The sequence below is a fragment of the Cannabis sativa genome, chromosome X, assembly GCF_029168945.1.
Source record: "Cannabis sativa cultivar Pink pepper isolate KNU-18-1 chromosome X, ASM2916894v1, whole genome shotgun sequence".
Classification (NCBI taxonomy): domain Eukaryota; kingdom Viridiplantae; phylum Streptophyta; class Magnoliopsida; order Rosales; family Cannabaceae; genus Cannabis; species Cannabis sativa.
The window spans coordinates 60,902,735-60,925,609 of NC_083610.1; the positions used below are offsets into that span (position 1 = coordinate 60,902,735).

At 39.1% G+C, this 22,875-nt stretch overlaps 2 protein-coding genes across 6 annotated transcripts; one reads left to right on the forward strand and one right to left on the reverse strand.

Moving 5' to 3' along the window:
• The first annotated feature begins 1,630 nt into the window (after positions 1-1,630).
• On the forward strand, positions 1,631-18,983 carry LOC115710972 (uncharacterized). The gene is made up of 12 exons (XM_030639325.2): positions 1,631-1,869; positions 2,132-2,191; positions 2,310-2,363; positions 2,497-2,557; positions 2,674-2,750; positions 2,996-3,045; positions 3,521-3,603; positions 3,795-3,865; positions 3,939-4,098; positions 16,990-17,132; positions 17,202-17,300; positions 18,661-18,983. Exons 1-12 carry the CDS (start codon positions 1,831-1,833, stop codon positions 18,733-18,735), a joined length of 972 nt encoding a protein of 323 aa, XP_030495185.1. The 5' UTR covers positions 1,631-1,830; the 3' UTR covers positions 18,736-18,983.
• Positions 18,984-19,094: 111 nt separating this feature from the next.
• Positions 19,095-22,495, reverse strand: LOC115710949 (E3 ubiquitin-protein ligase RZF1). 5 transcript variants are annotated; one of them, XR_009685193.1, is made up of 3 exons: positions 20,930-22,495; positions 19,323-19,394; positions 19,095-19,192 (listed from the first exon to the last, which is right to left on the reverse strand). XR_009685193.1 is itself a non-coding variant. In XM_061106586.1 (2 exons), the coding sequence occupies exons 1-2, from the start codon at positions 22,065-22,067 to the stop codon at positions 19,488-19,490; spliced, it is 1,173 nt and encodes a 390-aa protein (XP_060962569.1). In that variant the 5' UTR covers positions 22,068-22,495; the 3' UTR covers positions 19,095-19,487. The 5 variants fall into 5 exon arrangements, 1 of the variants encoding a protein (XP_060962569.1); XR_009685194.1 differs by having other exon boundaries at positions 19,095-19,216; XR_009685192.1 differs by having other exon boundaries at positions 19,323-19,522.
• Between the last annotated feature and the right edge of the window lie 380 nt (positions 22,496-22,875).

Sequence of the window (22,875 nt, forward strand, 5' to 3'; positions counted from 1 at the left end):
CGTCATTACCCTTAAGATTGTCAGCAATGAAGGCAATTTGAATAGCACCCTTGGTAATTTTTTTGTAACCCTTTAAGCACTGTTTAACTAATGTATTACCATCTTGCTTAAACTGATAAAAATCATAATCAATTTGACAATCTAACCCAATAACTAACGAAAACTCCTCAATGCTAAACCTAAGATATTTTCCTTGCACACAAACCTAAAACTCTAATTCATTAGGTTGTTGAACCTCCCTCAACATCAAACCATGAAGAAGTCGGTAATGGATAATATACTCTGGAATTCGGAGAAAATATCCAAACACAGTTTTTCAAAAAAGTTCTAGTTGGGTTTTAGTTAGAATTTTTTTGATATCTTCAATTACAGAGTAATAACCAGATGTTACTACTCTAGAATGGTAGTATTGAGATCGGGTGTACCTGGATTCCCAATCAAAAAAAAAAAAATAATAACAAAAACACTACTAAAACAAACATACAACAACATGAAATAAATTAAATAAAAACAAAAAACAAGGTAAAATAAAAATAGAACAAAATGAATTAAATTACACACCTCTACAACCCTATTGTCAATAATTTCCTCAACAACACCTGTTGATGGCAAAATCTTCACAGGGAATTTACCCTTTCCCTAAAATTAAACGAAACAAAACCAAAAAAACAACAAGAAATAAACAGAAAATTATATAATATAAGAAATAAAAAAATTAACATGCAAAATGAAAACCCCAACTAATATACAGATAAATGAACAATAAACTAAAAATGCAAAAAACCCAAAAACAACACTAGATCAATACGAAAATACCTTCACAGATTTAGGAGACTTCACAAACTTAGTTTCCAACTCAAAATCGGAGTCTGAAAACTCCACAACAGTTAGAGGACGTTTCCCTCGAGTGTTCTTGCAAGTTCCAGCAAGTTGTTTTCTTTTAGGAGCAATAGGAGAAGTAGGGCTAGGTGGATTATCTTTTAGATTTTTCTTACCCATTGTTGGTTTGAGTTTCGTTTTCTGGGGTTATTTTGAGGGATTTTTAGCTGTACCGGATGGTGGGGATGAACGTGTAACAACCATTTAGATGTAGGATGAGAAGTATTTATAGAAAATAACTAGGAAAATGGGGAGGAAAAATAAGAGGGAAGCTTGAGAAGATGGTATATTAACTGAAAATTTTTGAAATGAAAAAAACCACCCACGACTTAGGTAACTGCCTAAGAAACTAAAAGAAGAAGAAGATAAACAGTGGAGGTTGGGGAGTGGGATTAAAGTAATTATTAAACAACCTTTTGTATTTGAAAATAATATAAAAATAAAAAAAAGGTAAAAAAAAAATAAAAAACTGTCAAAAAAGGTGACAAAAGACATCAAATCACAGCTTTTTAAAACGTGGTAAAACCCCGTGAAGATACGTGTAAGCCACAAATAATATATAAACTTTGAATCAATAACAGTATACTGCGGAATAAAAAAAAATAATAAAAATTAACAATCAGCGTGTTACAGTATAAATATAATAAATTGAGAAAAGTTGGTAATCTATATAAATTTCCCATATTTTCTACATACTACTACGACTGGTTTCGATAGGCCTGGCCCAATCATTATATTTTGTTTGTAAGGATGGCCCAATCAATATTGAAATGGTGTACAAACCAAACCAAGTAGTGAAGTAGGCAAGAACACAAGTACCTAGTAAAGAGGAAGAGTCGCTTGGGTGTCGGGGAGAGCGGAGAAGAGAATTTAACAGTAGTTCCATCTGCAGATTGTGTGCCTCCTCCAAATCCCAACACTCTTTCTTACTTTTGCTTTGTTGCTCTGACTATGGGTTTCACCAAGGAACAGTTGCTTGCCCGTTTACAGGTTCGCTAATTCTTCTTATCTCTTTATTTTGGGTCTTCATCCAATTTCTCATGATTCAATTAACCCATGTTTTAGTTTGTTATTTAAAGCTTGTTTTTCTGTTCAGTTTTTTGATTGTTAATAGTATATTAACGTTAATGCATTGCATTTGTTTGAGTTAGTTTTTCCCTAATAATATAAATGTATATATTTGTCTATCTTTGGTCTTCGTTTTGTTTTCTTAATTTGCTGGAAACTAATCTGTCATCATTGAATTACTTAGGAACTTAAAATTGATTATTCGAAGTATGAACATCCTGTTGTTTTGACGGTTGAAGCTCAGGTAAATGAAGCTTTAGAGATTCAATATGTGTGTTGTGTTTACATATAAGGGATACCTAATACTTATATGTAATTATGTGTTTTCTTTTCTGATTCAAGAATCTGTGTTTCTTAATCAGGCGAAATATGTGGGGAATTTAGAGGGTGCACTGAGCAAGAATTTATTTCTGAAGGTAAGTTACTTCAAAGTTCAAATCTTTGAAAGCAGTATTTTCTTTCTTCATTGTATAAGAAAATTTTGGTGTTTTCTTTTGTCTTTCTATTTGCCCATTTCGATTTCCTAATGCTTTTGTTGCTTATATGTAGGATAAGAAGAATAGGTTATACATTGTTTCTGCTTTGTCTGATACTAAGGTGGATTTGAAAGGTATGTTTTTGCTGGAATAGTTTAAGATGTCAAAAACACGTGTTGAAGATGAATTTTACTCTTTCCTGTGATGTTTAAGGTTTACTTGAGTAATCAGTGGCATTGAAACTGAACAGTTCTATCCGCAAGGCTTGGTTTGGGAAAAGGAGGTTTGAGAATGGCTCCTGAAGAAGCATTAGGTGAAATACTCCAGGTTGGTGTCATGCCTTGAGAGTTCATTGTTACCTGAAACTATCATTTTCAAACTCTAGCATTATCCTCATTTTGTATCGATCTTATTTTATTACTATTGGCTATTATGAATGCTCCTCAATTTAGATTGATCAGTCTTGATAATAAAAAGATTAGAGCAAATCTCATGTGTGTGGAAAAAGTAAAATTCATCTCAAGTGTAACATATACACCAGACTTATTGTTGGTTGGCCTTTTCTTTGCCAGGTACCTTTAGGTTGTGTTACACCATTCGCATTGGTGAATGAATCAGCACGGTATCATTCTTTTTTAACTTAATTAAGTGCCACTTAGTTACTCTTTTCGCATTTATATGCATATTGCTGTGTTACTGTTACTTTCTTAGCTGTACTATTAAATGGTTTTCTATTTCTTGTAATACTTATGCATGAATGGCGCTGCATTAATATTGTTCTAAATCTTTTAACATTGTGCACCATTATATATCTCTTTATTTGGTGAAAATTTATTTTCCACTCTTGGCATATGATCAGAAATGATTCTTGATTCCTACTGGATTTTATCACGGCACTAGATTTTATTGCACTTGATCATTGATTCGACCTACCATATAAAGAATTGGATCAATTTAATATTCAATAGCCACACCTGGGGTACATTGCTGTATTTCTACCTGCGATATATTACACTGTCCATTAGTTGTTTTATTTTTGTCTCTTTTTGAGTTAATAATGGTTGATGTCCTTATTATTTATTTATTTTCTGGTGAAGACTTGTCTCTTTATTGTTGGATCAAGGGTTTAAAAGACAGGAACGCTGCTTCTTCCATCCACTCTCAAATGACACATCGATTTGTAAGTGAGAAAATACCTGCATTTATTATACATAATTACCAGAAACCTGTTGAAACTTTTGTACATTTTGTCTCAGTTTCTATATTGCTTTCAACTTAATTTATGTAATTGATATCTTCATATTTATAATCTTCTTTCAAGTTGATGTGAATAATCCCTTCTCTTCTATATCTTTCTGTTTCCACTTCCAGCTCTTAATGTCTCAGGCCTTGACACATTTCTTAAATCATTGGGGAGAGATCCCACATATGTGGACTTGGAGGTAATTAAAATGTTTCTTCAGAATTTAACAAACATCAAATATATCACAAAATATGACCTTTTTTTGGTCACAGGCTAACCCCACTATTGGAAAGGATCAGCCTCCTGATCTAGGTTACCTTGTTCCTGTTGATTCAGTGGTTCTCCCAAATCCTCCAGAAAGCTTAACTTCATCTACAGGCTCTTCTGAGAAATATACTACTTCTGCAGATGTTGTGTCCACAAAAAGTTCTGGTAAATTTTTGGTCAATGTGTAATTTACTGTTTGGTTTGTTAAAATGCAGTTAGTTCTTGGTATAATTTAGTTCTTTAAAATAGATTTTACGAGAATAAGAGAACAAATTATACTTATGTAGTTTTTGTAGTCATTTGGGAATGCCCCTTTTTCTTTGATTGTTGTCATAATTTGTGTTAGTATTTCTATAGCCTACAACATTTGAAGTGAAAGTTGAAACTGTAATGGGCGTAAGTCTTAGTAAACTCGATGCATAAAACACGAAGGGGTGGTCTAGTGGTAAATGGGGAGTGGTGGAAAGTAGTGGTAGGCATTTGTTCCAAGGTTCGAATCCCCACAGATTTAAAAACCTTTGGTTCACTGGGAGGTCTCCCAATCGAATTCCCAAGGCCAAAAATTCATAAAATGAAAAGAAAAAGTAAACTCAGTGCATTAGATGAGGAACATTTAACTTTTTTTGTGCTGATAGCGTTTTGGCAATGGTAGTCTTTTCTTTACTTGTTATATAGCATGGAATGCCAATATTACTTTGATGGTTTCTTGCATTATAGATGTTTACCGAGATTTTTGAAAATCAATAAAACAGAGCTTAAGAAAGATATAAAATAATAAATAATAGACGGGTAATTTTTACGTGATTCAGGCGTTAATAATCCCTAGTCCATGAGTCTGTTGTATTAGCCTTGCGGGCGAGTGTTTGAATAATACAAGTGTTTACAATATAAATCCTAGTTCTGTATTCCAATCGTTTCTCTTGGAGAAGAAGATAGTTAATAGGAAGTTTTAGCAGAGGTTCGGTAAGTAAGAAATTGTTCACCCTTTGTACATGAAAAGTGAGGGTATTTATAGGCACGCATGTGGGTAAAGACATACCCTTTACCCACTTAGGGTTTCGTACTCAACACAACACAAGGGTTGATACTATAACATGATGATTTGACCGTTGGTTGGTGGGAAGCTTTCCCATCGTGTGGTGTACAACTGCTGTAAGGCATTTCGTGGAAATTAGGACACGTGTCGCTCAAAGGTTTCACTTTGAAAAGTTGTTGTCTAGACAAGCTGTTGGACAAAAAGGGGGCTTCAAAGGCACGTACGCGCACTACCATGGTCTGACGTAGGGGACAAGATCCGGTTTGGTGTCAGAAGATATGTAACCGTCATCTTGAGCTCCAAATGGGATACAGCCTAATAGGTTCCAGGACCATTAGGTCACATCCTTCCTGGATTGCACTGACTTGCTATTCTCTTGGAATGCTCGTAGCTTCGGGAGACTTTGATCCTTCTCAGTAGCGAATGAATAGTGGGAGCCCTAAAATCCTTCCCATCCTTGCTAATATGGAGAACCTTCGACTAACTCCTGAAATATAACTTCTTTCGTGATGCTAATAAGCGGAAAATACATACTAATTGCATATAGTCTGAGGTGGTGCCTTTCCGTGATTGCTACAGGCATCCGAAAATACAAATAACATTTACCCCCAAGCTCCCAGGACTTACGAGTTATGGGAGCTTGCAGCTTCCTTCCGGATGCTTGATTTACTATCATGACATGCCAGCCATCTGTTGAAATGCAGAAGAAGTCTTCCATATTACTTCGGGTAACTGAAGGGTTGATATATCCTGTGATATTGCTGTTGTCTTGTTGAAACATGTTGTCTATTTGGTGGAGCCGTGGGGCTTACGCTCTAGGCTCAAGCGCGTTTCTCGTGGGAAGTTAATGACGACTATACTTGAAAAGACAACAGATTTATGGCATGTTAGTGATGCTGCCATGAAATGATGAGTAATGAATGTCTTATTCTCTTTCCTCTGGCACATTAAATGCAAACTCTTTGGGTCCCTAGCCGTTGGATGGAGCAACTTTTGATCAATACAATTTGGATTGCTCATTTCAAAATACTCTGGACCGTTGCCACCCATATAAATGGAGGATTGGGGGAATGGATTCACTTTTTCTTTCTCACCTTAAGCAATGATCCTTAGGCCAGATAATTTCTTCAGGCAAAACCTTCGACCTAGAAAAACCTTCGACCCAGAAAAACCTTCGCCCTTACACACTCGTCTGAACCAAACATCTCATCTCCTTTTCTCGACCTTACTGTCGTATTTCCCAACGTTCGATACTCACCCAGACGGCGAGTTCTCTACTAGAGCAGGGCGTGACCAGATCATCAAGCGACCTGTAGGATTTCGAATGACAACTAGCAACCAACGATTTTCCCTTCAATCCGTCTACAAGTATTTTTTCCACTCAAACTGTTATTTCCAATTTTGATTGTGAAATGTACTCTCAAGCTTGTAGAAATTTATTGTTTTCCATGCGTAAGATTTAGATTTGAAAATTAGGGTCGCTATATGTGAAATAGGTCTGCATGAACTTTGGGGTAATACCTCTAGAGCTAAGGCTCTGTTGAAGTATTTTCCCTTCAGTTTAGGTCGAGGGGAATGTTTGTTATTTGGAAAATTTTGGTTCAGGTGTGGTTGAACATTTCTGGGTTTAAACTGGTTTCTGGGATAATCCCCTTTGCTTCTCTATATATATTTTTTTGTTTGCGAAAGGAAATGTCTGGGCTTCTTTGCTACTGTTGTGCTTTTGGGTTCCCGATTCGTCACCATAACCAGTAGCTTCGTGAGGGTGACCTTTTAGGTGATGAGTCCGGCGAGGACCTCTCCAAACAGTTTTGGAGGAGGCCTTTCACGATACCCTATTTTTCATTTGGATATGGGGTATTAACTGTTTGGGTTTTCTTTTCACTTTTACAGTGTCTGGTGAAGACGATGATTTCCATTTGGCAATCGTGAACCTTGAAGAGGTTGGAGCGTCTTCAGTGGACGCACCCTTTGTGCACTTAGATCCCGAAGACCCAGCTTTAGAAGAGGGGCCTTCCGAAAATATCCAAGTCAAACGGTGACGGAAAGACAAGGGCAAAGGCAAAGCCCATGCCACATCTCCGTCTCCTCTTGTACTCAATAGTTCTATTTGGGAAATAGATCAGATGCCAAATTTGCTGAGGAATTATGGCCTGCTGGAGGCGTATTCACTAATGGTGGTGTTCAAAACATTTTGGGACTTATGTGGAACTGAATGTCTGTTCTTATGGAATTGCCATCCCAAAGTGTGGAAGGTTTCTAAGCTTGGAGTTGGGCTCACATCTCGTGCGAGGCTCACCTTCCGCTCAGAACATACTTTGCCCAATTATGTGTCAAAGCCAGAATTGCTCCCTTCCAACTCCTTCCAGTTTCATACAAACTGCTCTCTGGGTGGTTTGTAATTTGTTAATCCCGGTGCCAGGCTGCTCCAACCCCGAAAGAGATATTGTACTTTTATGAACTGAAGTCGCAGCTCATGCTGGGGCACCCTTCAAAAATTGGATTTTACCGCCTTTAAAAGTACAAGTGCACTCGATGCCCAACAAGCACCTACTCACACTGCCCAGACCATCATGAGTACTGGTACTTTACAACAGGTTTTTCCATGAAGTGAGTCCTAGCTCTCTCACTAGACTTCAAAATTATAGGTACAAAACTTATGCTTTTGTAACTTTTTCTTGATAGTTTTAAAAAGGTAGTCCGCTTTCATAATCTGTTCCTAGAACTATGTTAACGGATGAATTGAGGGAACGGATAACCTCCTATGAAGCTTTTTCAGAGGAGGAACTGAAAGTGGAGGATTTTGTGACCACTGAGTTGTTGTGCTAGTATGGTTTTATAGCAAATTTCCAAAGCATCCACGACGTCAGTGGCAGTCAACCTCAGACCCCAAGCGATCTCAAGGAACAAATTGCTTTGGAATTGTTTGTTCTGATAAATAAGGCCGCCAAAGACGAGGAGCTTCTTGTTGCAACATGTGCCAGTCATCATCCAAATCCCCTTATTGAGGAGGAAATTCAAGCAAGATTTTTGGCAACATACTTGGATGCAAATGCTTCTGGAGGAAGTACTTCTCGAAGAGATAAAATGCCCTTCCGCGTAATTCGTACCCCCATCCTATCTCGGATGTCACTGATAGACCAAGGGGGTTTTGACAATTATTTCCTAAGTTTGAATCGCCGTAGGTATCCATTATCATTACGCAAGGCGGTGACTTTTTTTAGAGCTTGGGTTTGACCTTGTTGGAACATGGATTTTGTGTCATGTAACTTCGTTATAGTTTGAGTCTTTTTCTCAATAAGCTTATCCTTCTCCTCGACGCCAGCCTTCAAAGCGGTGACTTGATCTTCAACAAGTTCTTGCATTGCCTCAGCCGTGTTGACCTTGGCCTCCAACCTTTTGATGGGATTGCTTTTATCCTGGAGTTCTAGGCGCCTGGCTGATGCCTGATTCTCGAGGTCTACTGATAGGTGAACACCTATCGATTCAATAGCCACAAACAAAAGTAGAAGAAAAAGAAAGAAGATGAAAAGAAATTGATATTGATAATTGAAGTCCCCAGGTATTCGAGAGCCTGGGCTCTCCTTACAAATCAGTATTTCCTGCCTGAAAAACATTACAAACTCAACCCATATTATTTATATACCTCACCCCACAGTAACAATGGTGAGACTCAGTCACACCTAAACATCCCTCACTTAACAAACTTGCACAGTCAGCTAATTCTCTGTGCCAGCACCTACAGTAAAGTTCCTACCCCTCTTTCTCGCATAGACATAAGTGACAGGTGGCTTATTAATACCGCCCGCATGAAGTTTCCCCTTGTCCTCAAGGTGGAATTGAGGAAATTGAGCCTGGATGACCGGAAAATCCTCCCAAGTAGCTTCACAATCGGGAAGGTTCTTCCATTTAATCAAAGCTTGAGGACTGGTCTTATGAGTGCCGGGGCGAATGGCCAGCAAGGAGTCAGGTTCGAGTAGCCATTCCAAGTTAGAAGTGAGACCCGGAGGCAGAGGCGAGGCTTGTTGCTGGGGTCCCAAAGCAGCTCGAAGCAAGGACACATGAAAAACAGGGTGAATCATAGACTCCGGGGGCAGTTGGAGGCGATAGGCTGCTGGTCCAACACGAGCTAGGACCGAAAAGGGGCCGAAAAAACGGGGAGACAGCTTCTCATTGGGCCGTTTGGCCAAGGTTCGTTGGCGGTATGGTCGTAGCTTCACATAAACGGGATCACCCACCTCAAAACTGACGTCGCGACGTTTACGGTCAGTCTGTGTCTTCATTCTTTGTTGTGCCCGAAGAAGATTTTGCTTTAACAAGGCAAGGATATCTTCACGGTCCGAAAGTACCTGTTCCACAGTAGAGACTCTAGTGCTTGAGGTCTCGAACCGGCATAAAGGAGGAGGATCGCGATGGTACAAAACTCGAAAGGGAGTCATTCCGATGGAGGTGTGGTGTGACGTGTTGTACCAAAATTCGGCCCATGGTAACCATTTGACCCATTAGGTAGGTTTGAAGCTGACGAAGCACCGTAAATACGTTTCCAAACATCGATTGACCACCTCCGTTTGCCCATCGGTTTGAGGGTGATATGCGGTGCTATGTTTAAGGGAGGTGCCTTGCAAACAGAATAGTTCCCTCCAAAACAAGCTCAAAAAAATCTTATCTCGATCGGATACAATAGAGCGAGGGAAACTATGAAGCTTAACTACTTCCTTCACAAAGGCTGCTGCCACCGTAAGGGCGGTATAGGGATGACGGAGAGGTATAGAATGGCCATATTTGGTGAGACGATCCATCACCACATATATGGAATCAAACCCATTGGAGAGAGGTAACCCTTCGATGAAATCCATAGAAATATCGTCCCATACTTGCTCTGGAATGGGGAGGGGTTGCAGCAAACCCGCCGGGGATTGAGCCATATATTTGTTTTGCTGACATACGGAACATTCTGCCACAAACTTTTGAACATCCTTGCGCATCCCAAACCAATAAAACTTAGCAGCTATTCTTTGAAAAGTCTTAAAGACGCCCGAATGACCCCCCACCTTGCTGTTGTGATATTCCTTCAATAACATTGGAATGGAAGGGGAAGAGGCCGGTAGCACCAAACGACCACGAAATTTGAGACATCCATGAGTAAAAGAGAAACCCCCACCATCTTGGCCGCGAGAGACCTTTGAAATAATCTTAGCCAAGTCAGGGTCAGCGTCCACTTGGGCTTGTAGATCCGGAATGGGTAGCACACTAGGAACCGTAACGACAGCCAAAGAAGCTTCTGCTGAAACTCGTGAGAGGGCATCAGCTGCTCTATTTTCAAAACCCGGCTTATACTGGATGTCAAAATCATAGCCTAAGAGCTTAGTGAGCCACTTCTGGTGTTCCATAGAGACCAAACGTTGCTCCAACAAGTACTTCAAGCTACGTTGGTCGGTTCGAACTAAAAACTTACTGCCGAGTAAATATGGGCGCCACTTTTGTATTGCCAAAACAATAGCCATCAATTCTCTCTCATAAACTGATTTCGATCGAGCCCGTGGAGACAAGGTGCGACTGAAATAGGCAATGGGTCGTTTATGTTGCATAAGAACTGCCCCCAATCCCATACCCGAAGCATCCGCTTCAAGGACAAAGAGGGCTGAAAAATCTGGTAAAGCTAAGACGGGCACGGTACACATAGCACTCTTCAACTGATCAAAGGCACTTTGAGCTTCTGAGGACCATAAAAAAGCGTCTTTTTTAAGCTGGTCGGTCAACGGCCGCGCAATGCTTCCATATCCCTGTACAAACTTGCGATAGTAATCAGTGAGCCCTAAAAAACCCCTCAATTCCTTGATGGTAGAGGGAATAGGCCATTGAAGCATGGCTGAGATTTTACTTGGGTCGGTTGACACCCCACTGGCTGAAATCACATGGCCTAAATACTCCACTTGTGGCTGAGCAAAAATACACTTCTTCCGGTTAGCAAACAATTGATGTTGCTGGAGTCGTTCAAGGACCATGCCGAGATGAGTAATATGGGCTGCTAGAGTGGGACTGTACTCAAGAATATCGTCAAGAAAAGTAGTACACAAGAGCCACGGAAATCACGGAATACCTCGTTCATTAGAGCTTGAAATGTGGCGGGAGCGTTGGTGAGGCCAAACGGCATGACTAGAAATTCATAATGCCCTTCGTGTGTTCGAAATGCCGTCTTTTCCACATCTTCGGAAGCCATGCGGATCTGGTGGTAACCTGACTTTAAGTTTATCTTCGAAAAAATAGTGGCACCGTGTAACTCATCAAGCAACTCATCAATGATTGGAGTGGGAAATTTATCGGCTACAGTTGCTCGATTAAGAGCCCGATAATCAACACAGAACCGCCAACTTCCATCTTTCTTTTTAACCAATAAAATGGGGCTGGAAAAGGGACTTGTACTTGGCTGTACTATGCCCACCCGAAGCATGTCGCGAACCATCTTTTCAATCTCAGCTTTTTGAATTTGAGCATATCGGTAGGGGCGAACTGAGATTGGCTCGGTACCAGGTTTTAGGTTTATAGTATGGTCACGAGACCGCGGTGGTGGGAGTCCCGGTGGCAACTCAAACACTTCTTGGTACTGGTCTAGTAGTTGGGTAATCGGGGTGGGTAAAGGTGGCTGCTCCCCACTCCCTTCCGTGGCCAGTGAGCCTAACTGGACCCAATACACTTCAGCCCCCTTCTCAACTGTTAACATCATAGCTTTCAAGGATATCGGAGACTTACACAAGCTAGGATCTCCCTGTAGAGTAACCCAGGAACCCGCCATCTCGAATTTCATAACCATTGTTTTCCAGTTAACTTGCATATTGCCCAGTGTCTCGAGCCACTTAATTCCCAATATCACATCTGCTCCACCCAATTTAAGTGGGAGAAAATCCGTTATTACTCGAATGGCTCCTAAATCAAGCTCAACGTTAGCGCAAATACCGACTACTGCCCGCCTTGGAAGCTGTAGAAACCATGGATCCGGATGAAGAAGAGAAGGGCCGTTGTGGCTGAATTGTTTGGGTATTTCTTGGGGTGAAGGAGTTTGGGTATTTCTTGGGGTGAAGGAGCTGAATCTGCTTGGAGATAATGGATTGAAATTGGTCTTGGAGTGATGGGGTTTCACGCTTGGGCTTGGGTGTATTGGGCTAGTGTTTAGCATGAGGTGGCCTTCTTCCACTCGCTGAGCCGTCTCCATTATCTGGGTCAATCCCTGGGGTTGAAGGATATGCAGGGCTGCCTTAATGTCCTCACGAAGCCCTTTGACAAAGTTTCCCTCCAGGATGTGATCTGGTACCTCGGGTACCCGCGAAGCTAGCATTTCTCAGGTAACCCGATACTCACGAACCGAACCCGTTTGAACCACTGACAAGAATTCTTCCGATAGAGACCCTGCCGGCACCGTGCGAAATCGGAGAAGGATCATTTGCTTGAGCATTGCCCACGACGTAATCGGGCGGCGTTGATTCTCCCACTGGAACCACGACAAGGCATCCCCATCAAGTCCAACAATCGCGGTGTCTAGCATCATAGCTTCCGTCATTTTTGAAAGGAGAAAATACCGCTCGGCACGGTATATCCAGCCATCTGGATTTTCGCCATTAAACAACGGGATTTCCATTCGTGGTGGCCGAAAATCGTGGCCAAAGGATTGGCCATTCTGAAAGGACCCAAGCTGAATCGAAGGCCCGGTCGGACTCGGAAATGGTGGCACGGCCATATTCACTGGAAACTTTGGAGATTGTTGAGCTCCGGGGCCGCTGGGTTCGCCGATCGAAGACCCGCTCCCTTCAACAGCACGCCGTTGGCGATCTGTCGCAGCCGCAGTCGCATCGAGCGTGGGTTTCCCAGGTGGTAAAAGGAGCTGTGAGATTTGACTCACCACCGATTCCATCTGCTTGGCAACGATGTGCGCAATAGTGTTCTGAATCTCTCCTTGGAGCTTCTCCAGCCCTTGATTCACTTTCCGGACATCTTGGCGAAGCTCCGAGACTTTCGCTTCCACCTTCTCGTCAATGATATCTGGCATCGCGTCTCTCTTTGGTCCCATGAAGGCGATGCTCTGATACCAATTGATAGGTGAACACCTATCGATTCAACAGCCACAAACAAAAGTAGAAGAAAAAGAAAGAAGATGAAAAGAAATTGATATTGATAATTGAAGTCCCCAGGTATTCGAGAACCTGGGCTCTCCTTACAAATCAGTATTTCCTGCCTAAAAAACATTACAAACTCAACCCATATTATTTATATACCTCACCCCACAGTAACAATGGTGAGACTCAGTCACACCTAAACATCCCTCACTTAACAAACTTGCACAGTCAGCTAATTCTCTATGCCAGCACCTACAGTAAAGTTCTTACCCCTCTTTCTCGCATAGACATAAGTGACAGGTGGCTTATCATCTACCTTGGCCTTCTTGGTTTTGTCAAGTTCCTGAGCAAGAGCAGAGTTGGTAGCCTCCAGCTCATCACGCTGAGTCTTGAGTTTTTCTTCGATTTGGGTCGTGAAGGCTGCCTTATAGTCGTTGTACTTTTGCAAGTACTTCTTGTCAGCTTTGGCATCGGCTTTAGTGCAATACTGCTCAGTTTCCTTCTTGATAGTCTCAACTTGGGCTTCCACGTATCGCCGGGTGGTTAAGGAAAGGTCTAGTTGGACTGCCATTGAGTTCACCTCCTTGCAGGTCCGTTCCGCAAGAAACGTCATCTAAAATAAAGGGAGAAGAGTCAGGAAAAAGAATAATACTTTACAGCATGTAAAAGAGAGAAGTCACGACAGAGATATAAGATACCCCAACAGCCTGTTGCCTCGAAGAATTGGCTAGGAGTACGGGGTCAGTGCTACTGCCTATAGCCCATTTTTCAATGGTCAGTTCAATCACGCTAATCGCAATGTCCTCAATCACATCAACACTGAATGGCGCTAACTCCCTGCCAAGGCAGGGCACAAGCTGTTTGCTCATAGCAGGAAGGTCTGTAATGGGTGCGGAGTGCCCTGGGTTGCGAATACCCTCAATGATCTCAGCCCTCTTGACCGCGGACAATCGATCGGTCCTAGATTGGATAACGGTGCGCTCCTCCGCGAGCCGACGCTTTAGATAGACATTTGCTTTCCACACTTGGTCCAGGACGTCGGCCCCAATGTGGGTAGGCTTCAAAGGAAATGTAAATGGCAAAGGTAGGATTTTGGGAAAATTGAAGTCCCTGAACTTGTTTGGCAGGGTTGGCTGAAGAGGTTGAAGCTGAAATTGCTTGGTTACTTGGGTTTTGTGTTGGTGGTTTGGTTTGGTTGTGTTGCCGGTTCGATTGGATTTGTGTTAAAGTGTTGGTAGTCACAAGGACTAGCTGCCTTTCGTTGGCATTATCATTTGGTGGTGGAGTGGAAAATTATGATTGTTGATTCCTAGCTAAAAGGCTCATGCAGACTTATATCTTCCGGTGCCACATAAGTCCCAAAGTTCATGCAGACCTATTTCACATATAGCAACTCTTATTTTCAAATCTAAAAACAAGCTCGTGACTACATTTCACAATCGAAACAAGAAATAACAGTTTATGTGGAAAAAACACTTGTAGACGGATTGAATGGAAAATTGCTGGTTGCTAGTTGTCGTTCAAAATCCTACATGTCGCTCGATGATCTGGTCATGCCCTACTCCAACAAAGAACTCGCCGTCCGGGTGAGTGTCGAACGTTCGGAAATACGACAGTAAGGTTGAGAAAAGGAGATGAGATATTTGGTTCAGACGAGTGTGTAAGGGCAAAGGTTTTCCTGAGTCGAAGTTTTTGTTTGAAGAAGTTCTCTAGACTAAGGATCGTTGTTTAAGGTGAGGAAGAAAAAGTGAATCCATTCCCCCAATCCTACATTTATATGGGTGGCAACGGTTCAGAGTATTTTGAAATGAATGATCCAAATTGTACTAATCAAAAGTTGCTCCATCCAACGGTTGGGGACTTGAAGAGTTTGCATTTAATGCGCCTGAGGAAAGAGAATAAGACATTCATTACTCATCATTTCATAACAGCATCACCAACATGCCATACATCTGTTCTCTTTTCAAGTCCAATCGTCATTCACTTCCCACGAGAAACGCGCTAGAGCCTAGAGTGTAAGCCCCACGACTCCACCAAACAGACACCACGTTTCAGCAAGACGACAACAATATTACAGGATGTATCAACCCTTCAGTTACCCAAAGTAATACCGAAGACTTCTTTCGCATTTCAACACTTGGCTGGCATGTTAGGATAATAAATCAAGCATCTGGAGGGAAGCTGCAAGCTCCCATCACTCGTAAGTCCCGGAAACTTAGGGGTAACTGTTATTCGTATTCCCGGATGCTTGTTACGTGACAATCATATAAGGTGCCACCTCGGACTATTTGCAATTAGTATGTATCTTTTGCTTATTAGCATCACGAAAGAAGTTATATTTCAGGAGTTAGTCGAAGGTTCTCCATGTCAAGGGCGTGAAGGATTTCGAGACTCCCACTATTCATCTGCTACTGAGAAGGATCAGAGTCCCCCGAAGCTACAAGCATTCTAGGAGGGTAGCAGGTTAGTGCAATCCGGGAAGGATGTCACCTGATGGTCCTGGAACCTATTTGGTCGTATCCCATCTGGAGCTCAAGGCGCGGTTGCATATCTTCTGACACCAAATCAAATCTTGCCCCTTGTGTCAGACTATGGTTGTGCACATACATGCCTCTAAAGCTCCCTTTTTGTCCAACGGCTTGTCTAGACAACAACTTTTCAATGCGAAACCTTTGAGCGACACGTGTCCCCATTCCCCATGAAATGCCTTACAACAGCTGTACACCACACGATGAAAAGGCTTCCTACCAACCAACGGTCAGATCATCAAGTTGCAGTGATTGTGGCGTGTTGAGTACGAAACCCTAGGTGGGTAAAAGGTATGCCCTTACTCACATGTGTGCTTATAAATACCCGTACTTTCCATATACAAAGGGTGAACAGTTTCTTACTTACTGAACCTCCGGTAAAAATTTCTATTAACTTTCTTCTTCTCCAAGAGAAGCGACAGGAATAGGGAGGTTTATATTGTAAATACTTGTAATATTCAAATACTCGCCCGCAAAGCTAATATAACGAACTCGTGGATTAGGGATTATTAACGCCTGAACCACGTAAAAATTACCCGTTTATTATTTATTATTTTATATTTTTTTTAAGTTCTGTTTTTATTAGTTTCCGAAAATCTCAGCAAACAATAATTGGAATTGGACTGAGTGAATTATTTTTAATAAATTTGTCGTTATCTTCTTTCTCCCATCCTTTAGCATTGGCATAGCTTCCTCATTCCTCCCTTATGTTAGGACACTATTCCTGCTAATTTGGAGTCTTGTCAACCATAACCTTAATTCTTTCACTTTTAACACTTGGATCCTTGAAAGATATTTTTTATCCTTCAGTCCCCTAGGTCTTGATTGTTGCCAGAAATGTTTTATGGCCACAAAATGATTGACGGAATGTCCTGAGTAAGTACCTAGGTGATGAGGATTTTAAAAATAGGGTATTTCGATGCTAATATTTTTTAATAGGACCTAAGCACTGAAGAATTGGAATCGAAGCTGAAAATTATCGTGCCAATTAATAGTGAATTTGAAAAAAAAAATGTAATATATTCACTGAAACTATGTGCTTTGATATTTCCCAAAAAAAAAAAATTACTGAAACTTCCTCCTTTTTGATATTGGGAACTGAAACACTGCTTTTCTATTTATGAGTGTAATATTTGCTTGGACTAATGAGGATTCATTATATTATAATAATGTAATTATAAATTTATTCACAAAAAAAAAAAAAAAAAAATAGATAAGAGAAAACTCATATTTAGGTGGTACAGAGGTTGATGCTTTATGGGTCATAGCTTCTTGCCTTGCCAAGTGATTAAGTTTGTACTTTCAGGCACAATTATATCATGAAGTTTCTACTGTATGAACTGATAAAGCTTTTTTTCTCATTTTTTTTTTCTTGAAAATGCAGATAAGGTGTCAAAGCCATCAGTCAATCCGCAAAATGCAAAAAATAAGCCAGTCAAAGGAGTAAACCCCCCTTGCTATATAGCTAATGTCAACAGATTTGTTGAAGAGATATTGGATAAAACATCTGCGCTATTGCTCACCGAGGTAGCTGAATAGTAATTTTTTTTTCCTAATTTAGCTGTACCATTGGGCTCATGAGTTCATATCATACAGATTTCGGAGGAGAGTATTAAGCAACACGGAGAACAGCTGGGAACAGTAGTATCCAATAATGTTAAAAGCAGACTTATTTCAGAGTTGAACAGCACAACCGTGAGTATATTCATGAATTTTTTAATTATATAAATTTGTCACAATGAATGGAAAGCTCTTCTCTTCTTACCTTCTTACGATATAAACTTTTATTTTGTTGTTGGGGCTTAATTACTGTTGTGCTGGGGTTGAGGATTGAATCAGAGGAGATGAATACTCAAAACTAAGGAAATGAACAATATTCACAAAAATATGAAAGAAAACTAGAGAGGCTTGACCAAGTTGAAAAATTACCAAAGAGAATACTTGCGGATCCTCACTAGGAAATAAGAATTGGGATGAGACAAGTCTTTAAATTTTTTTAAGAACAATTTTTTTTTAATTTCTTGGCGAAACTAGTTGATCTTGAAGATCTAAAATGGTTGGAATAACTGTATGCCTAATCTATGTAGCTAAGCCTTTAAATAATTTTAGTAGTCCCTTAAGCAAGTCTCATGTTTAATTCAAAAAATGCAATTTTTGGAACCAAAAATATAGGACTTCCTCTGCGTCACTACTTTTAGTGGTGTCGTGTGTTGCCACACTGTTTAGAAAAATCATTTGAAGGTCTGCAATGCCTCCCCTTTGGGCAATGCAGGTCCCCTTGTTTTTGACCTCCTTGACTTGTCTAAATCACCTCAAAAATTGCCAAATTATTCTAACATATCACTAGTTACATATTGTTGCCAACGCATCGCTAGTTACATATTGTTAGAACCCTCTTTAGGGAAGACGCGTTTTTATTTGAAAAAACATAATCTTTTGGAGTCAACAGTATGTAACTACCGATGCGTTCACTTTAAGACATGCGATGTGTTGTTCGATGTCAGATGAAGTGGCATTACATAGCCTATCACTGTTCTAAAAGGTTGTCGTAAGACCTGTGATGCGTTGCACGCAACACAAAGCAGATCTTTTTAAAAGGTTGTTTTAAGGCCTGCAACGCGTTGCCTGCGCAAAGCAGATCCTCCTAGTTTTTGACCTTGACTTGCCCAAATCACTCCAGGAATTACCAAATTGCTCCAACTTATTTAAATGTGTACCATATATTTTTGTAAATTGTTGTATTAAACTGTTGTTTTGCATATCACATTTTGTTAAGTTATCAAAATATTTACATCCAATCCAAGCTCAATTTTATTTGCCGTTTCCCACTCTCGCCTGTAGATGTGTACCATATATTTTTGTTAATTGTTGTATTAAACTGTTGTTTTGCATATCACATTTTGTTAAGTTAATCAAAATATTTTGTACACATAATGCAAGCTCAATTTTATTTGCTGTTTTCCCACTCTCGCCTGTAGGGAAATTGATTTTTCTATACAAATATAATATTTGAATAATTTATCATATAATTTATGCTGTAATTTGATGACTGCAGACGACATTCAAGAACGCTGCCTATACAGAAGGATTTCATGCTGGCGTTCAACATCATCCCAAGCGTACTTACTGATTGTTGATTGGTTTGGTTTGATTTTGTTCTATCTTCATGTCCTCAAAGGAAGGAGGAGGAATATGGAGTGAAACAACAAAATATTTATGGCTAATTGTTCCTTTGATTTAAATTGGATATTATTATAATGAGATAGATTGTATCATTTCTATGGTTGGAACTTGTGGATTTTAAAATATGATCGCATTTCTTTCGTGATACTGATGCTAGCAACATTATCTTTGAAAGTGGTTCTCCTTTATAATCAATTTTGCTGAACTCGTTATTTTTTATTTTTTGCGGTAAACATCACTCAATTAATTGCTTATTAACTTTGTTCAGAATAGTTGTGAAGGCCATCATCTTATGGCTCTTTGTAGTTAATATGGAAGTGTGAATCATCACCATTATTATTATTATTATTATGCATACAGTATCTATTTTACATCAACAGATAATTAATGAATCGTATATAGTCCTGCAGAAAGTAAAAGTCATACACCTGGATTATGTGCATCAAAAAAAAAAAAAAAAAAAAAGAAATGGTCTAAATAAACATCATAAAAGATAAATATAGAGGAAGTGAAGGTGAGATGTATGGAACTTACCAAAGTAATCACTGTGATTTTACATTGCACTTCCCCAACAATTCCCACAGTAAGTTTTACAGAGTTAAAATCCTATAAACAAAGATTTTAAATCATAAAAAAAAAAAAGCAACGTGTGAAATGGCTTCCACGATAAATCAGCAACAAGCTTCATGTTAATGCTAATTAAAGAATACAGCAAGAATGCCACCACTGATTAGCTGTTGAAACAAACAAACAATAGCAAACTAATAAAGATTAACCTCTTCATTAATTCATTATCACATTATTCAAAAGAGCTAGGGTAGTTTTCAGGGGACTCATTGGAAAGTGACTGATTTTTCAGCTTCTGATTTAGTAAATGATCATGTTAAAATATTAATTGTATTTTGTTAGCGTGTCTTACCTGTGGAATGGGACAACTTTGTAAGAAAAAAAAATCTTCAACACAACAAATAAAGTTTTTTCACTTGTTAAGATCACATGTTAATAAACCAGGATTCAGTCTATTATATATACGTATATATATATATATATATATATATAAATATACATATTTTCTTTTGGCTATTTATCATTAAAACTTCATCAAATTAACTATTTTACCAAAACAAAACTCCACGAAGTTAAATAATAAAAGCAAAACTTTTAAAAGTCAATTTATTGGCAAAAAATCATCTGAAATTAGGGTGTGATTGGTTTAGGATTTGAAAACTATTTTATGTTTTTGAAAATTAAAATGGTGGGAGTACACATAAGAATTCTTGATTGGTTGAGTGTTTTCAAAAACAAAATTTGAATACTATTTTGAGTTTTAGGCTAAAAAATGAAAACACCATTTTTATGTTTTTTGTGTTTTCAAATCATTGAATCCAAAAACTCTCTAATTATTCTCTTACTTTTTTATTTTGAGATTCCCAACCAATCACATATTCACTTTTTTAAAACTCAAAAACATTAAATCACACTACAATCAATCACATATTTAAAAACAAATTTTCACTTACAAAATTTAAAATTTTTGTTTCCAAAACACATTTTTAAAAAACACAATTTTGAATCACAAACCAATCAAACCCTAAATAATTCTATAAAACAATTCTGAAGTAATATTATTCTAGAAACGTAATATTAATTTTTTTAGTATTGAACTCTCTAGGGAGTATCATTGATTGATTAGCCATAATTATAGGCATAATCTAATGATTTCACAGTTTTTTTTTTTTTTTTTTTTTTTTATACAAATACTAAGAAAAAAATCTCTCAAGTAAATAATAAATATCAATTTAGTTTTTTTTTGAATGGAAATATATCAATTTAGCTTTTGTTTTGTAATAAAATATTGTGTTGAAAACTTAGCACTAGTCAAGACATTTTGTTTTAGGGATTTTAATATATTAAATTTTGCATTATTTGCATAATTGTTTTCAATAATGTTCCTTGATAATTATTTGACTTTATTTTCTTTTTTGTTATTTTACTTGGCTTCGTAAATAGTGTATTTGTTTTTCTTCATTATTTTGTTTGTTTATGTATAGAAATATTTTGACTTGATATTTTTTTACTATGTCAAAGTATAATAAAAGAACAGAAAAAAAGAAAGAAAAAAAAAAGGATCGATAACTGACCTGATGGTCTAGAAGAAGTGTGAGAGTGATGATGATAATGGTGGTGATCACGGCGTGGAGCAATCTGACGATATCTAGACCGAAATGGCCAGAAAGTAGCCAAGCGACTCCACCTCATGTTCCGCTGATTATTTCCAACAGATGATCCCTCATCAGACCCACCACCGCCACGCCCAACACCAACACTATTGGCCTCACCCACTTCAACCGGCAACTCGTGGCGGCAAACAGGGCAAGAGTTGTGAAGCCTAAGCCACGGCACAATGCAATCCTTGTGATATATATGCTTGCACGGCAGCTCTTTCGCCTCCCCACCCAACTCAAACTCCTCCTTACAAACAGGGCAATATTCCGTATCCTTATTCAGGTGGGATTCCTTTATTTTAATCGTCAGAATCGAGCTAATTGCCGATTCAGGCGCCGGAGCAGGCCCCTGTCGGTCGTTCTGAGTCAATTCTTCTATTAATTCGTTCATTCCAGGCCCGAAAAAATAGTCCCTTATATTCACCCTAGGCGTTCCAGGGTTTTCTGGATGGAGAATCGGAGAGAACGGGCTTGAAGGATCGATGGGCCTGAGTATAATCCATGACCTGGGACGGTTTCGGCGTCTGGATTCAGTTTCAGCTTCGGTTGAACTATTCTCAATCGTCATTGTAGTCCCGTCGAAGCTATGGTTTCGCCGACGAGTTCTCCCCGCCGGCCTAGGCGGAGGCGGAGGCGGTTGATTAGTGGATTGGGCAGCAGGGTCCCAAGTATCAGTTCCTTCTTGATTAATATGAGCGTGGTGACGGTGGCCTAGCCACGGAATCAAGGCACCGTATTGGGAAGCTTCTTCGTCTTGGTCGTAGAGAACGGAATTGAAGCGGCGGCGGCCAATAGGGGGGTCGAGCATGAGTGTTAGAGCTTCGAGAAGACGAGCTTCAGGGGAAGGATCGTAATCGGTGTAATCTATGAAAAGGCGAGGCCTAATTCCAACGTCGATTTCGCGGACGAATTGACCGAAACACCGGGGGCAAACGACGTCGGAGGGGTTGGATGAAGGAGCAATCCTGACCGTCCGATTGCATTGATAGCACCAGTGAGGGTGGAAGGATCTGGTTCCGATGACATGGTTTCCCAAATTGTTATCAGAAGACATGATTGGTTGTTATGAAGATGAATGAGGGTTTTAAATTCAGAAAAGGGTTAATTCTTAATTATGTTAGAGTTTGTTTATATATAATTGATTAGGAAGAAAGAAAGAAGGAAAGAAGAAAGGAAGGAAAGAATGAAGGAAAGAAGAAAGGAAAGAATGAAGAGAGTTTGCTTGTGTTTGGAGTTCTACTATTGGCTATTCGCTCACCCTAATCTCACTTTTTCAGTTGTAACAAAGAAAAGTATGAGTGGGATTTGATGCAAAATCAAACAAGTTTTCAAATTTGGAGGGAATATAGTTATTATTAACGGCTAACTTTTGGAGCACAGAATGTATAATCGTTTCTTTTGGTTTTTGTATTAATAACTTTTTTTTTTGTTCCTCATTAATACCCTGATCAGAACGAGAAATGAGTAGGAGGAGTCTTGTACTCTTTTAGACCAAATCAAAACTTCAATCATCCCAATGTATGTTTATATGTAGTATGTACATATAGTCATATCTGCCAATAAATAAAATTTTGGGATTCATATAATAATACCCATATTTTTTTTTTCATATTTTTACTGTCAAACTTTTACTTTTATATTTTTATTGTACTAAATTCTCAAAAATATTATCTTAAAATTTTAAAATTACAAAAATACTACAGATCTTTACAGTTGCATTCTTCTTTATTGCTATTAAAGAAACTTTTTTGGCATATGTAAAAACAAGATTTTTCATGTAGATCACAAATGTGAAAATTACATGAAATATGAGATTTCATAAAAAAAGTTAAAAAAAATATGGCATTTATAGGTTTGCCACT